General features: G+C 37.0%; 1 protein-coding gene across 2 annotated transcripts in view; it reads left to right on the top strand.

The window, feature by feature from the left end:
- The window catches only part of ADAMTS19 (ADAM metallopeptidase with thrombospondin type 1 motif 19), a 149,045-nt gene that overhangs the window by 114,850 nt on the left and 19,499 nt on the right, over positions 1–14,696 (top strand). For both annotated transcript variants that reach the window (XM_042788085.1, XM_033005592.2), the window contains exons 17-21: positions 3,835–3,992; positions 4,684–4,837; positions 7,733–7,868; positions 10,196–10,400; positions 12,311–12,463. In XM_042788085.1, coding sequence (XP_042644019.1) covers positions 3,835–3,992; positions 4,684–4,837; positions 7,733–7,868; positions 10,196–10,400; positions 12,311–12,463 — 806 coding nt within the window. The remainder of the gene's footprint in view (positions 1–3,834; positions 3,993–4,683; positions 4,838–7,732; positions 7,869–10,195; positions 10,401–12,310; positions 12,464–14,696) is intronic.

Here is a 14,696-nt window from a genome sequence, read left to right as displayed (position 1 = left end):
TTTTACATCAATATGAAACAAATGCCCTCTATATAAAAAATTTGATTGACTTCACAGAGCTTTCTTTGAAAAACAGCATTGAACAGGTTGAGAACTTCTGGATAAAAATGAGATGTCAGGCCAACAAAGGAAACTTCATGGCTGGTGTTTACTACAGGCTGCCCAACCAAGGGGAGCCTGTTGATGAAGCATTCTTACTTCAACTAAAGGAAGCGTCATGCTTGCAGGCTCTGATACTGCTTGGAGACCAGTAACCCAACATCTGTTGGAAAAACAGCACATCAATCTGTAAAAAGTCCAGAAGACTCTTGGAGTGCATCAAGAATAATTCCTTAATCCAGGTGATAGCAGCCCAACCAGAGAACCAGCATAACTGGGCCTTGTTGGTGGCTTACCAACACAGATGAACTATTTGGAGAGGTTAAGATTGGTGGCAGCCTGGGCTGCAGTGATCATGCCCAGGTGGAACTTACAGTCTTGAGGGATATGGGCTGAGTGAAGACTAAAGTCAGGAATCTGAATGCTATGAGAGCAAAATTTTGGTTAAGGAATTAGTGGATGGAAACTGCCACTAGGAAACTGCCCTCAGGGATTAAGGAGCAGAACAGAGCTGGCAGGACTTTAAGAACATTTTTCCTAGATTGCCAGAGCTCTCAATGATCACATGTAAGAAATCAGGCAAGGAAGGCAAGAGACCAGCATGGCTAAGTAAGGACCTCCTGGTCAAACTAAAGGGTAAGAAGGAAACTCATAGGCAGTGGAACCAGGGACATATATCCTGGGAAGAGTATAAGGATGCTGCTCAGATAAGTAGGGATGGGATCAGGAAAGCTAGGGCACTGTTGGAGCTCAATTTGGCAAGGAATGAAAAGAATAACAAGGGCTTCTACAGGTATGTTAGTCAGAAAATTAAGATTAAAGAACATGTACACAGACACACACACACAAACACCCCCCCTGATAAATAAGACAGAAAAACTAATAGCAGTGAACGTGGAGAAGGCTGAGGTACTCAACAGTTTTTTGTCTCAGTTTCAATGGTAAACAATCTTCCCACATCCCTGAAGTACCTGAATGTCAAGGCAGGAACTGTTGGAATTAAGTGTCTTCCATCACAAATCAGGTTCGAGACCACCTGAGGAAATGAACATACATGGGACTCAGTGAGATGCATACCAGGGTCCTGGGGAATCTGGCGGCTCTAGTTGCCAAGCCACTCTCCATGATATTTGGTAAGTCATGGCAGTCAGGCGAAGAGCCCAGTGACTGGGGAAGAGAGAATATGGCACCATTTCTAAAAAGGGTAGTAAGGAGGACCCTGAGAACTACTGATCAGTCAGCCTTACCTCAGCTGAAATTTTCAAAAAGTTACTCAAATCTCACATCTTAATGTTTTGAAGATGGCTTGAAAGGAACACATAATAACTGGAATAGAATGAAACAATTACTTCCTTGACAAAAGGTATCAGTAAGGGCACTGTCATTTAGAATTGCATTTCAGGTATTTTTTTTATTTTCTTGAGAAAAATAAGTGTCAGTCAAAATGACATCGTTTTGGTACTTTTCTGGAGAATATGACTAAACTTTGCACAAAGCAAAAGGCAATATTCGTAATTCACAAAGATGTCAACTTCCCTCTTATTTTGGTACGAATGCCTTTTTTCTTAACATATCTGTAAAGTGTGTCAATTTTGACTTAAGCAAAAATTTCAAAGTTAATACAGTGGTGTAGTATTTTGCAGTTTTCCATAGAAAACAGTAAAAGGATCTGTAGGCACAGATTTACCAACTGGAGGACAAGGGTCAGGACACTGTTGCTCCCCTCTGAACACTGAGAGATGCAATAGCTGCACTGTATAAAGTTGCATCTCTATGGCTGTGTAAACTTTTGTACCTCATTAGAATTGGAAGAGTGTATATCCCTGGTACAGTAATTTAAAAATACATTTCATTCCTCCTCATTACTTGTCATTGTGATGATGTCTATTTTATGCTCTGCAGAGATACACTTGTAATTAGTTCCCTTGTTTTAGCACTGAAATGTTGGTCTCGGTTAAAGTTGCAGTAGGTTTTCCCAGTCTGAGTTTTATTTCTATGTCTTTTTAGTTATAGATGTATTGCTTGATTTATTTTATGGCCTGAGAGAGGATACACTTGCATGCGGAATTTTCTTCCTGTACTGCATTACTCTGTACAGGAAATCCTCCTTTATCAAAAACTGAGCAGAGTTGTGTGGAATAAAACTCAGTGAACTTGCTTACAATATGGTGTGTGACAGAGTCAAGAACAGAAGCTGGACTGCCTGAATGCAAGCCTAAATTTTAGGCTTGAGGATACCCTTTCTTACTTCATCTAACCCCAGTGGCTGAAGTGAGGAATCAGAAAGCAGAAAATGCCAGATCTGGCATATTTCTGTACTCTGGAGCTGGGATTCCAGTCCCCTGAACTTGTCTGTGTGCTGTGGCACATAAATTCATTTTAAAGACAAAATGATGCAAGGTCTGCTGCTCTCCAGGGAGAGAATGATGCTCCATCTGAGCAGCATGACCCAACTGGACCTCAGCACTTTTGAGTTCATTTGTTTCTCCACTGGGAAGAGGATTGGCCCCTGCAGTTTAAACACTAAAGATAACTTAATTACTATTAATGATAGAATGTTTAAACCTAAAATACCAATTTTTAAATCTTGTAAAATCACTAGTTATTTTTAGTACAGGACTGTTCTACACTGTTAATGAATTTTATAGTCTTAACATCTATTACACAGTGCTGAAGTGGTACACATCAGTGGTGTCTTAATTGGATTTCTGCCTGTCCATAGACCTGTTGCCATTGTTTCCCATAGAAACAAAACATAACAGTATAAATATGAATAGGAGAGAAGATGGTTACAGGAGTGACTCACATTAACTTACAACTTTAAAAAAGAAATTCTGGACAAGGCTTAAACTGTTGAGGTTCTCTTACAAGAGTCTGATGCCAAACATGTAATTTCAGTGAAGAGGAATATGTAAATCTTTCTGTCCAGAAGGTGACTTCAAGCATATTCTACTTCACATGATTATTCAGACATGATCTGAACAAAATAAAATAAAGTAAAATAAAATAAAATTACAAGTCCTTCACAGAAGAATCTATTCCATTTACTATAGAAAACTAATGCAAAATCCAGTGTTCTCAATGCATGAAATATATCTTAGCTGATTTGATGGTGCTTTTGAATATAAACTAGGCAAACAAGAGTGACGATTCAGCCAAAAAGAACAAGCTTTTCCTATTTGTTAGAAGCATCAAATTATGTGGTGAAAGTGCATAAAATAAGTATTTCGGTACAATAACAGTAGTATTGTCACAAGGTAGAGAAAAAGGCAAATGTAGTTATTAGAGGGAAAAGAATTCTGAACTAGAATGTTTTTGAAGTTTTAGCTTAATTCCACAAATATTGAAGAGTGTCTTCTGAAAATTTTGTTGCCCATGCCCATATGGATTATAGAAATGACCTCGGAATAGAGGATGGTTCCTTTGCCTTAAATTAGTTCATTGAGCAAATTATTAATTATGCTGGAGCCTGTCAGACTCTTCAGGCATTAAAACACTGATGTTAACTTAAAGTAATGTTAAATTCAAATGGTTTTCCAAACGTTCCTTCCAGAAAGTGTTTCTGAAGCATGTTCTAATTGAAGTTCAGGTACAGTAGGATCCATAAATATCTTTGCAAACAGAGTTAAGTGATTTCACCTACTTATTAAATTATCCAAACAGGAAATGAAAGGAGACCCAAATCACTACTGAACAGAGACCTTTTATGTTGGTCTTTTTTCATATATTTTTCAGCTCTTCGAGATGCTGGAAAACAGTCAATCAATAGTGACTGGAAGATAGAGCATTCAGGAACGTTCAACATTGCCGGAACAACTGTCCATTATGTTCGGAGAGGTCTCTGGGAGAAAATATCTGCCAAAGGTCCCACAACATCACCTTTACATTTACTGGTATGATAATACCAATTGGGAGGTTTTATGTGATTTCTATCATATAGCATAGCAACAATTTTTTTTCCAGGCTCCTGAAGGTAAGGAGAACTATGTAAGATACACTTGCTTTCATATATATAATAAATATGTAAAAATATATTTATTATATAAATATATATCTAATAAATATATATAGAAATATATATATAAATACTTATCTAAATATATAGCAAGTATCTATATATAAAAATATATATTTATATATCAGTGTGGGGGTGGAAAAGTTGATAGCCATCAGAAAGAAAGAAGGAGAGAAGATGAGGAAGTACTTCACAATTCAGAATCCCTCAAATGCAAGAAATTTTCTGGTGTATCTAAAATAGTTTTAAATTTGATGCATCTAAGAAAGACCTCTATTTAAGAGCACTGAAATGACAGGAAATAATCATCCCCCAGATTTCTGGTGGTTTTTCTTTGCTTATTTCATATGGAGAACTTTTTGACCTTTATGTTAGGTATAATAATTTTGCCCATTGTCTTGATTTGGATACTCTCATTAACTTAGTCTACAAAATCCATCAGGAGTATTGAAGGGCTATAGAGCATTAAGTCATTTTGTCATGCTTTTCAAGATTATCTCCTCACAGTTCAGTTTGTCTTACATAGTGTCTGTGTACATAGGTTGGTTCTCCTTCTCTGTGTCTTGCAGGTGCTGCTGTTCCATGACCAGAGCTATGGTCTGCACTATGAGTACACAATCCCACTGGATCCTCTTCCTGAGAATCAGAGTTCTAAAGTACCAGAGCCTCTTTTCATGTGGACTCATTCTGGATGGGAAGACTGTGATGCTGTATGTGGAGGAGGTAAAATAAAATTAAAATGTACAAACTCACACACACCATATTAAAAATGTATATGTATGTACAAGATGCATGCATATATATACACAATATGCAATGTATGTGTGTGCATACAATATGCATATATATGTATATACACTACATATATTAATTTCTCTGTTAAAACACATGGTGTATTAATATTTAAGACTGATGGTCAGTGTTGTATATTTAATAGTAATATCTTCATTGTGGCTTATATGATTCCATACAATGGTGGATATTCTTCAGTCTGGTGCTTCCTGATTATAATGAAAGAATAGTGTTAAGTCTAGGAAAAGATTCAAGCCAAATAAAGTAAGTAGAAAAGGATGGTAGTGAAGGAACAAAATCTAGACTAGCAAAGCAAATTCAGGACACAGTTTCCAAGAAGAAATACAAGTGCAAGAGCTAGAACAAGAATAGAAAGTTCATATGCATTCCACTCTGTATTTGGAACTATTGAAGATAAATGATCTGTAAAAGACATTTCAAACTACAGAAAAGCTGAACCCCAGTCTCAGATCAAATTTGTACAGTTAGTAACATGAGTTGAGGATGATCCAGAAACATATGGAACAAATATTACAACAGCAGATATTAGTATGCTGATGTGATATTTTTCCTATGTTTATGTTTATAAACCATAAAAAATGTGAATTTGGAAGAACAAAATACGATTATGAAAACAAATATTGGACCATGAACAGTATTGCTGTAACAAAATCCTTTAAAACTGCTGTTTAGAGGATGGTTATTCAAATAGATAATTACACTGAAAAAACACTTCAGAGTATTTTTAATGAATGCAACCTATAGAGATTTGTTCATAACTTGTGCAATTAGTCAGGCTTATATTGTGAATACTATATTGATTTCTGATACCTGTCTTTCCTGCTTATGACCTTGACAATCATGGTTGTTCTGATCAGCAGTTCTGTAAACTGTTGTGCACCTTTTGATTGATTGAAAAGGCCTGGAAATGCTTTAATTTCTCATAACAGTAGCATAAAGAACACAGTGTTCTAGCTCCTTTGACTCTGTGAACAACCCTGGTGTCATGACAGATTACTGTAGTTTCCATAAACATGCTTTTTGTGGTTTGGTAAGAAAGCTTCTTCCCTGAAGGTATTTTGTACGTGGTGCTAGTAGCATCCTCTGTTTCTTACTAGTGCATTCCTATTCACTTGGAATATTCATGCTTTTTACAGTTTCCTGAAATATTTTTAGAATAATTTTAATGCTACCACAATCTCTCAGGATTGCCCCAAATATTTCTAAAGTTACCTATCATCTGGAGAAGTCTTAAAATGCAGTGTGCCTGCATTTTTCCTATATTAATGCTTAAATAAATATTTAAGTGTTTTACTGTAATGTTTATTATGTTTTTCTCTTGTAATTGGCTTTCATTTTATGTTATTGTCTAAAATAGCTGAGTTAATATAAAGTTCCATAGAAGGTATTTTTACTGCAAATATTCTGAAATACAAGTGAAAGATTTTTCTTACTTTAGACAAAACTATTTTAACTGTTCTTTTAGTTCTTGGCTTAAATATGAATCAATAATGAAATTAAAATGCTGCAGCTTGTACCATGAATAAATATTTGTGTTTTAATTTTTAATATAAATGTTTTGATAAATCTGATTAAAGAATATAACAGTTTTCAGTAGTTGTGCTTAAATGCATAAAGTGTATGTCAGGATGAAACTATTGATGAAGCCACACAGTTTTGTGCACATTTATACATGTAACTGGTCTGCAATGTCCTGTGTTGCAGAAAAACTTTCTTTGTGTGGGAGAGAATATGAATACACAGATGTATATGTAAATGCAGAAAGAATTGTCAAACATTTCAAACGCTGTATATGATGGATTAGTTGCATGTGCTCTCACGTACACAAGCACCGTATAAAATGTCAGCTGTGGTTACACACATAATGCACATTTATAACTTAACTGCACGTTTCTGACCGCTGATGAACATTGTGTGCTTAAGCCTGTCCCACTCCTGCACGCACTCTGTTTGTCGGTAAACTTCCAGATAGAAACAGTGCTAAAATGTAACCATAGGAACAAATGGTTATGAACCTAGTTTCTACTAATTGAAGTCTTTAATTTGAGGATTGCTAATTTTCTGAAAATTAGACTCCAGTCTAATTACAAGGTACTGCTTACAGTAGGTATTATGTTGAAGTCTGATTTCTAATGCTTCCAGCTTCAAGAAACACCAGGCTCCAACCTACCCATCCGGGCAGGGTTTCTGTACAGAACATGCACTAGGTCTCTGCAGGCAGCAACCAGCTTCCTAAATGATTATCCTACAGATAGGTCAGTTATGTGGCCTCTTTAATTTGTGGAGAATAGTGCAAGTTCCTTACCGAAGGTTGAATATGCTGATTCCCTTTAGCTGAGTGCTGGCCATGCCTGCCAGTATACTGCTAAACTAGGCAGAACTACTAAACTCGAGCAAGATGGAGAAGCAGGTCTTGGCATTCCTTTACCTGTTGTATACATTAATTAACAACCATACTTTTCTATGTAATTTTTTGCAAGCTTTTCTCAACACTGGGGTCTCAATGGTTGAGAAACAATTATTCCAGTAAGACTAAGGGTTTGGCCTATGACTAATTCCATGAGTAAAGCAGAACTCTGTTGACAGTGGTATGCAAAGATTGGATTAGAAAATCATGTTGTTCCCTACAAACTCTAATCTCTTGGGCTCCCTTCTATCTTTGCTTTTCTTGCACAGGTTTTACAGTTCTTTTAGCCAAACTGTACAGGAAATAGCTGTATATCTGACAAAGACATCTTTGCCCTTCCTTTTTTAAGAAAGTTGCATATTCCTGGTTTCCCTACATACCTGCTTTATTTTTAACAGGTGAAAGAAAGACAACAGTCTCTTGCACAAAGATTATGAACAAGAATATCAGTCTTGTGGACAACAAGAAGTGCAAATATTTAACAAAACCAGAACCACAGGTCCGCAAGTGCAATGAGCAGCCATGCCAGACCAGGTAATAGTGATTTGGTTAAATTAAACTGTAATATCTAGATGTAAAAATCTTGGGAGCTAAGAAAGATGGCTGCCTTTGGCAATAAATGTGCAGTAAATACACACATCCAAAAGGTTATAATGCAAAATGTAGGGAAAACAGAAACACTGGCTGTTGTTTCTCCTGAATTTTAATGAAAGAGAGCCTTGAAGCACCATGCCTAAATCAATTCTTATTCAATAAAGCAGCTCATTACTTTCCTCAGGAAGTGTTCTCACAGACTGACATGTACTGTGAAATTGAAATTTAAATGCTGTTCATAGAAAGATGGACTTAATCCCACGCTTTTAATTAATGATATATCTTGGTGTTTTGTTCAATCAAGGCTTCGCTCCTTTAAAGGTATGCTTTGGGTGCACTAAATAGCAAATAAATAAATAAATAAATAAATGTTAATCAGGTTTTCTACATTGATACAAACTGAAGTATAGACAAACTTCCCCTCACTCCTCTACTCCTTCTCCCCTCATTTCTTTTTATGGGTATCAATAGGCAGAACTAAACTCTGACACTGGAATGGTAGATGAAGCAGGAGGAGCCTTTTTCCTCTGGATTTCACCCCAGGAGGCAGCTGCAGCATGCAGCCCATGCCCTGCAAAGTCCACCCAATTTGGTGTCCTTGCAGCTGAGCTGGCAGCCTGCTTCTTGCACTGGATGGCCAGGCTGGCACAGTGACCCATCTCAGTTTGCCATCTTGTTTCCATATGGCAGCTAAGAAGCTAAGAATTATGACTAACGAAGTCTCCAAGTACTGTGTGGATTTTCAAGGAAGGGGAGAGCTGCTAGCAATAGTTGGCTAGCATCTCCAGGAGTAAACACTTGGACAGGTCTACTGCAGTTGTCCAGAGGAGAGGTAGACGGTATTTTTAAAGAAAACAGTGCAAAGTAAATAAAACGCAAATATCATTGAAGAAAATGTTGTAAAATGAATCAGAAGACATAGCTTTCTTGGAGGGGATGAAATACTGAAACTGATAAAATGCAAGGTATGATGCATTTTAAGTAAGATCAAACCATTGAGGTTTGGACTTCCCAGACTAGAGCATTACACTTTGGAGGGATTATTTGTATTTCATGATATACATACGTGAGCAGATCTTTATTTTAGTAACATCACCGTGCACTTAATGGACATAAATAGAATAGTCTGAGGCATTGTTGACTATAAATTTTCAATGCTTTGTACTTTTTCCAGCTTATTAAATGAAGCATTTTAAATGTTGTTAATTGTACTCAGAGATGCTGTGCTGAGAAATGTAGAAAGATATCATGATCCTTAACATACGTCCAGTTTTCAATACAGTGTTAGTGATTATTACAAAACAAATACTCTTAGCTTTCAACAGAAATGTAACTAAAGGATATGCTTGCATAACTAGTTGTTTGTTATTGGCACTTGAAGAAGTATCTTAAACTCTATGGCATTATCTTGACAGGCTGTGATTTGTAAATTAAGTATCTGGACTGATAATAAAAAAAGTCTTATTTAAATGTTTTATTTTCTTGCAAGTGTGTGACAGAAGGTTGGAACAGATTTTTAAATCTCAAGTTTCCTAAAAGCTCTCCCATGCAATCTCAGTCTCCTGGGATACACTTGTATACTGCATCAGTGGCAGAGCTGTTTGATTTTTAAGGGCACGTGGACGTAGTCTGGAGCTACAGAACGTTAGGGGAAAATTATGTTCTTGAATGATTGCTCTTCAGATATGTGGGCTCTGCCAAGCTGTGTCAGCCTTCCTTGCTGCTGTGATTTAAACCACACAACCTGAGTTAGGCCTGACCCTAAAGAACACGAAGAAGTCTGAGCTTTTATACTTCCTCCAGAGCAACCAGTCTTTCACACAGGAGTGTTTCTGTCTTCCAACTGAGTATTTTCAAAGAATGCTGGATTTCACATGCATGGCATGCATTTGAAATACAGATAGTCATATAGATAGAGGATAACAGACAGGCTGATCAGTGATCTGTCATCTTTAAAATGCTTGTGCATTTTGGAGCTTTTTTAATTGGAATCGTAGTGAGAGGAGAGTACTTTGAAAACATAGGGAAAATGGGCTGGGGAATTAAATTACATGAACATTAACACCTTATTTATTGTAAGCTATGTTAAACTATTTATTGTAATTTATTGTAAGCTATGTATTCACAACAAAGTGAATTTAAAAGGGGGTAGAAAATATGCAAGTATGTCTTAGGTGTGTATACTGGTAAGCAAGAGAGTAAGATGATGTGATGGTACTTTTCCCTTCCTGATTTCTTGTTACTGCTTTGCCTGTATTTCTTTGCAGATGGATGATGACAGAATGGACTCCATGTTCAAGAACATGTGGAAAAGGGACCCAGAACAGACAAGTAGCCTGCACACAGCAGCTCAGAAATGGGACCCTGATCAGAGCTAGGGAGAGGGATTGCCTTGGGCCAAAGCCTGCTTCTGCACAGCGCTGTGAAGGCCAGGACTGCATGACTGTGTGGGAGGCAGGAGTCTGGTCTGAGGTACTGCATTTATTTATACAAATAGTTCATAGTGATTATTTATGCCTTGCTCTTTTCTGGGAATATGAGTTTTTCAGCAGCAAGTGGCACAGCTCAGCCTAATGGTTTTCACGGTCCTCATGCAATGATTTGGCAAAGGGATCAGGGACTAGGAAAACCAGCCATGTAGAACTACTAAATTTTACCTAGTTAATGTCCTGGAACAGTTTCTTTTGGCCAGTTTTCAAGCACATATAATTAAGTATATCCTGACTGTAGTAGTGGGTAACTAGGGATAAATGGAATTGAGTCCATCACTTATCAGCTACCAGACCTTGGGCTCAGAGTAGGAACATCTCTGAAATACTTTTGTACCAAGGGATGTTGATCAGCAGATGGTTGCTGCCATTCTGCTTCAGAGAGGCTATGAGGAGAGCTGCTTGCAAAGAAGGACATTTCCTTCCCTTCCTTTCTCTTCTCACCTTTTTTTCCAGGAACAGCACAAGCAGTGTGTAAAAGGGCCTGTAAATAACACAATTTCTCATATGTTGCATCCTGAAGCCTTGCTGTAGAATGTAATTGTTATTAAAAAAATTTTTATTAATTTAAGTTCTTTTAACGTGCTTTCCATTTGGCTTTCTTCTTCTTCTAAAAAGCTATACTGCTTCTAAAAATAATTGACTGTGGAGGAAGAAGGGTGTTGTTATCAATGCCATCTGGACAACCTGAAGGTGTTATTTGGAACTTCTCATTCCATTGGAAGAACAAAGGCAATTCTGATTGCACCCCATACCGGCAGCTGTGCTTTGGGTCCCTCCAGATTCAAAATACAAATAGCAGCTTCTGAATGTGGATGCAGTCCCTTCCTTGGGCTCCTTTGCTTAGCAGCACCCCTTGATCCCCAAGTAAGAAAGAACTAAGACATAGGGAATGTTTCCAAAGATGAAGAGCAGATGCTAAGGTAGAGATAAGAGAAGTAAATAGCAGCAGTTCCTGGTTTGAAACACAGAGGTTTATAATGCAAGGGCTGGTTGTGAGAAGAATGGTATTCACTTACAGAGGTGCAACATTGTTTAGTTGGTTTGTTTTACTTGAGGGATGAGAAATAATTGAGCATGTTTTTGTTGGAAGCAGTAAATATATTTTGAAGAGTGAGGTGTTTTCCATGGCCATTCCTACTATCACCATTATATTGGAAGCTAGCCATTACTGCTTCCTGCAGTTATAATCAGCTTGGCAAAGGAGAGTTTTGATCTGCAAGCAGTGGGATGATCAAAAGCAGTGATAATGTTTTGAGAAGGAAATGGCATAATTTTTGGCAGTGTAAGTGGGAATGGTGGAAAAAAACCATAAATTAAGACCTTCTGTGCAACTTGAAGGGAGTTTTCACATGCTGTATATACAGTGACTGAATTTTCAAATTCAGTCTGGATTCTTGCATAGTTTTAGAATATTACTTTTCCATTTTAACTTTTTTCCCTCCTCAAAAAGGTCTATTAGACACTAGCAGAGTTTTTCTGAAGTTGCTTCATATCTTATGAACATTTTTTAGGTTTTCATTCATTATATCTCCTTCTATTTGTAGAACAAATATTGCTTAATATTTTCAGTATAACATTTTGCTTTCGCTTCATCATAACTTATCATGTTTTCTTGTCCAAAAGCCTGTTCTTTTCCTTAAGCAAATAATTTTTGATCTAATTAAATTTTTTTACCAGAAAATGAAACAATTATCATTCTGTCCCATAACGATTTTTTGTTCATTTGCTTGTTTTTAACAAATCCAGTGTCTCTGCAGTTGAAGATCGGAAGTCAGACAATCACTGAAGTATTGAAATATTTATGTTATCTTGGGAGAGGTCATTAGAAGTGGATAAAATGGGGTAACTATGCCTTTTGTAGAAACCTGAAAAACATCTTTTTTCCAACAGTGCTCTGCGAAATGTGGTAAGGGAGTGCGGCATCGGACTGTGAGGTGCACCAATCCCCGCAAGAAATGCGTTTTGTCCACAAGACCTAAAGAAGCAGAGGACTGTGAGGACTATTCCAAATGCTATGTCTGGAGAATGGGAGACTGGTCTAAGGTGAGACATTCCTGATGCTAGTGCCCCACAGCAGAATATGTTTTGCAAGATGAGTTCTTTTTAAGAAACATTTTTATCAGAAGTGTAGGAGTCTCCCAGCTGAGGGAATAATAAGGCTACCAAAAAAAAAAAAACCAACCCAAAACCTGTAGTCACACTGAGACCACATTCCAAATAAAAATCAGAAATATGAAGAAAGTGTGAGATAGATCTTCAATATGATGCAAATCTGGTATAAATTTACTGTTGTCAAGGGGCAGGCAAACAACTCCAAAAACTGCAGCTCATGCCAACGTCAGTTTGCACACTTTGTTAGTTTGTGTTTGCACATTTTATTTGTGTTTCAAATAAATTACACCTTCCAGCCTTATAAGGAAGCACCTTTAGCCTATTAAATTTCCACATAGGCCATTTAATATTTAGGAAGCATCTATTACTGTCTGTTCTGAACACCTGATATAGCTCTCAATACATAAGTTGCTTGGCATATAGGCTTTGATTTCAGCGAGGCATATAAGCACAGGCCAAACTGTGACAGAAAATATTGGTTATATCTGTGATTGAGTATGTTATTGGACTTGGACCTTGAACATCTGATACAGTTTTGAATATCCAAAACATGCTGAAATACTGAAATTGAGCCTTGTCAAGGTTTCCCCTTGCCGTATCACAGACCACACATTAGCAGAGAGATTGTAATTTTTTTTCCTTGCTTTTCTTCACAGCTTTGCACACAACACTTCTACTTTCAGTGCCTGACATTATTGCAGCAGGTTTTAACTTGCTTGTATGGATAAGTATTTAATGTATTTTTAGTTGTCTTTCATGTGATGTAACAGCTGGAAAAAAGGACTAAAGCCAGCAGTGTATGACTAGCCAGCCTTCCAAGAATTAGCTGCAAGTACTCTGTGGGCAACTAGTGTTTCACAGAATTCTGCCTGGGAGCTCCCATTTTATGACGATGGAGTACAAACTGTCACTCTGTCACTATCACATTACTACTTATTCCATTTTCTTTATTTTTTCAGATTGAAAGGATAAATGATAGTGTCAAATGAGTATTTTTTTTATAGTGGTGATCATTTAAAATATTTGGAAATATTTTGGGACAGCCTCACAAAAACTAGATTACTCCCCTACCTTAGTTACTTCAAAAGCACGAAGTAGTGTAACCATTAATTTTTTTAAACAACAGAAGCAACTAACCTTCCGTAGCAGGGTTACTTTTACAAGATGTGTTTGGCAATAAAGCTTAGTGTTTGCATTTCCATACAACAGAACTGCAGTAAAAACCTGCATCATTTAGCACTAACACCAGCAGGGAGTAGAGTATGGAGAAATGACCATCTGCTTTCTTAGTTGAAGCAGTCATTCAAATTGGGGCTGCTGAAGCTATGTGGAGATGCTCAGACAGTTACACTGTGTTCCCAGTGCTCTCTGGAGGAAAGAAGAGCTTTATTTTCTAATTCAGTACTTTTCACAAACATCCTTATCATAGACTAATATACAAGAACTTAATTCTTCCAGTTTAAAATTTAATGACATCTTGTGCGTTCTGCTTTCCTCCTACAGTCAAAGCTGTAACACTGTCACCTAAATTGTACGTTAAACTTCAAAATTAGGACATGAGGAAATATTTCATATGGAATTGACAAAACCTTTTGAACAGTTAACGTACAGCCTGACTATGACTTGTGCAGCTGAGATTTTCCAAGATTTATACCAAAAAATAGATACTTTAATTTCTCTACAGAGACATGAGTTCAATTTAAAATATACTTGGATTTCCTTTTTTTTTTTCTCCCTGTTACTGTTCTGTTCCATTGCTAGAGTACATAGCAACATGAAGTCATGACATACATGTTAATATGTCTGCAATGGGGGAAACAAATGGAAGGCTCAGATAAATGTTAATATTTGCTCACTGTTTGTGCAGCCTTCTGTGTTCACTGTTTTTACTCTAGGATTGTTCTTGACATTGACAGAAGGCTGTTCCTTTGAGTAGAGCCAAGTTCCCCCAAGCTAATGCCAAGACTTGGCTTGAAAAATTTAAATGACACTTCTCACACATTGAAACAAGAGGCTTAATGTGATCCTTATTGGCTTTGCTGCTCCCCTTGAACTTCTAAGGCATAATTTTAAATGAAGCTTAAATTGCACTATTACCGAAAAGATAACATTAATAATAGTCATAGTAGTGCTGTAAAGGAGTTAATTTGCTTCAGAGGTACAG

This window comes from Tyto alba, unplaced genomic scaffold (genome assembly GCF_018691265.1).
Source record: "Tyto alba isolate M040663 unplaced genomic scaffold, T.alba_DEE_v4.0 Super-Scaffold_13, whole genome shotgun sequence".
NCBI lineage: Eukaryota > Metazoa > Chordata > Aves > Strigiformes > Tytonidae > Tyto > Tyto alba.
Note: the sequence above shows the minus strand (reverse complement) of the source record. Positions and strands in the feature narration are given on the sequence as shown.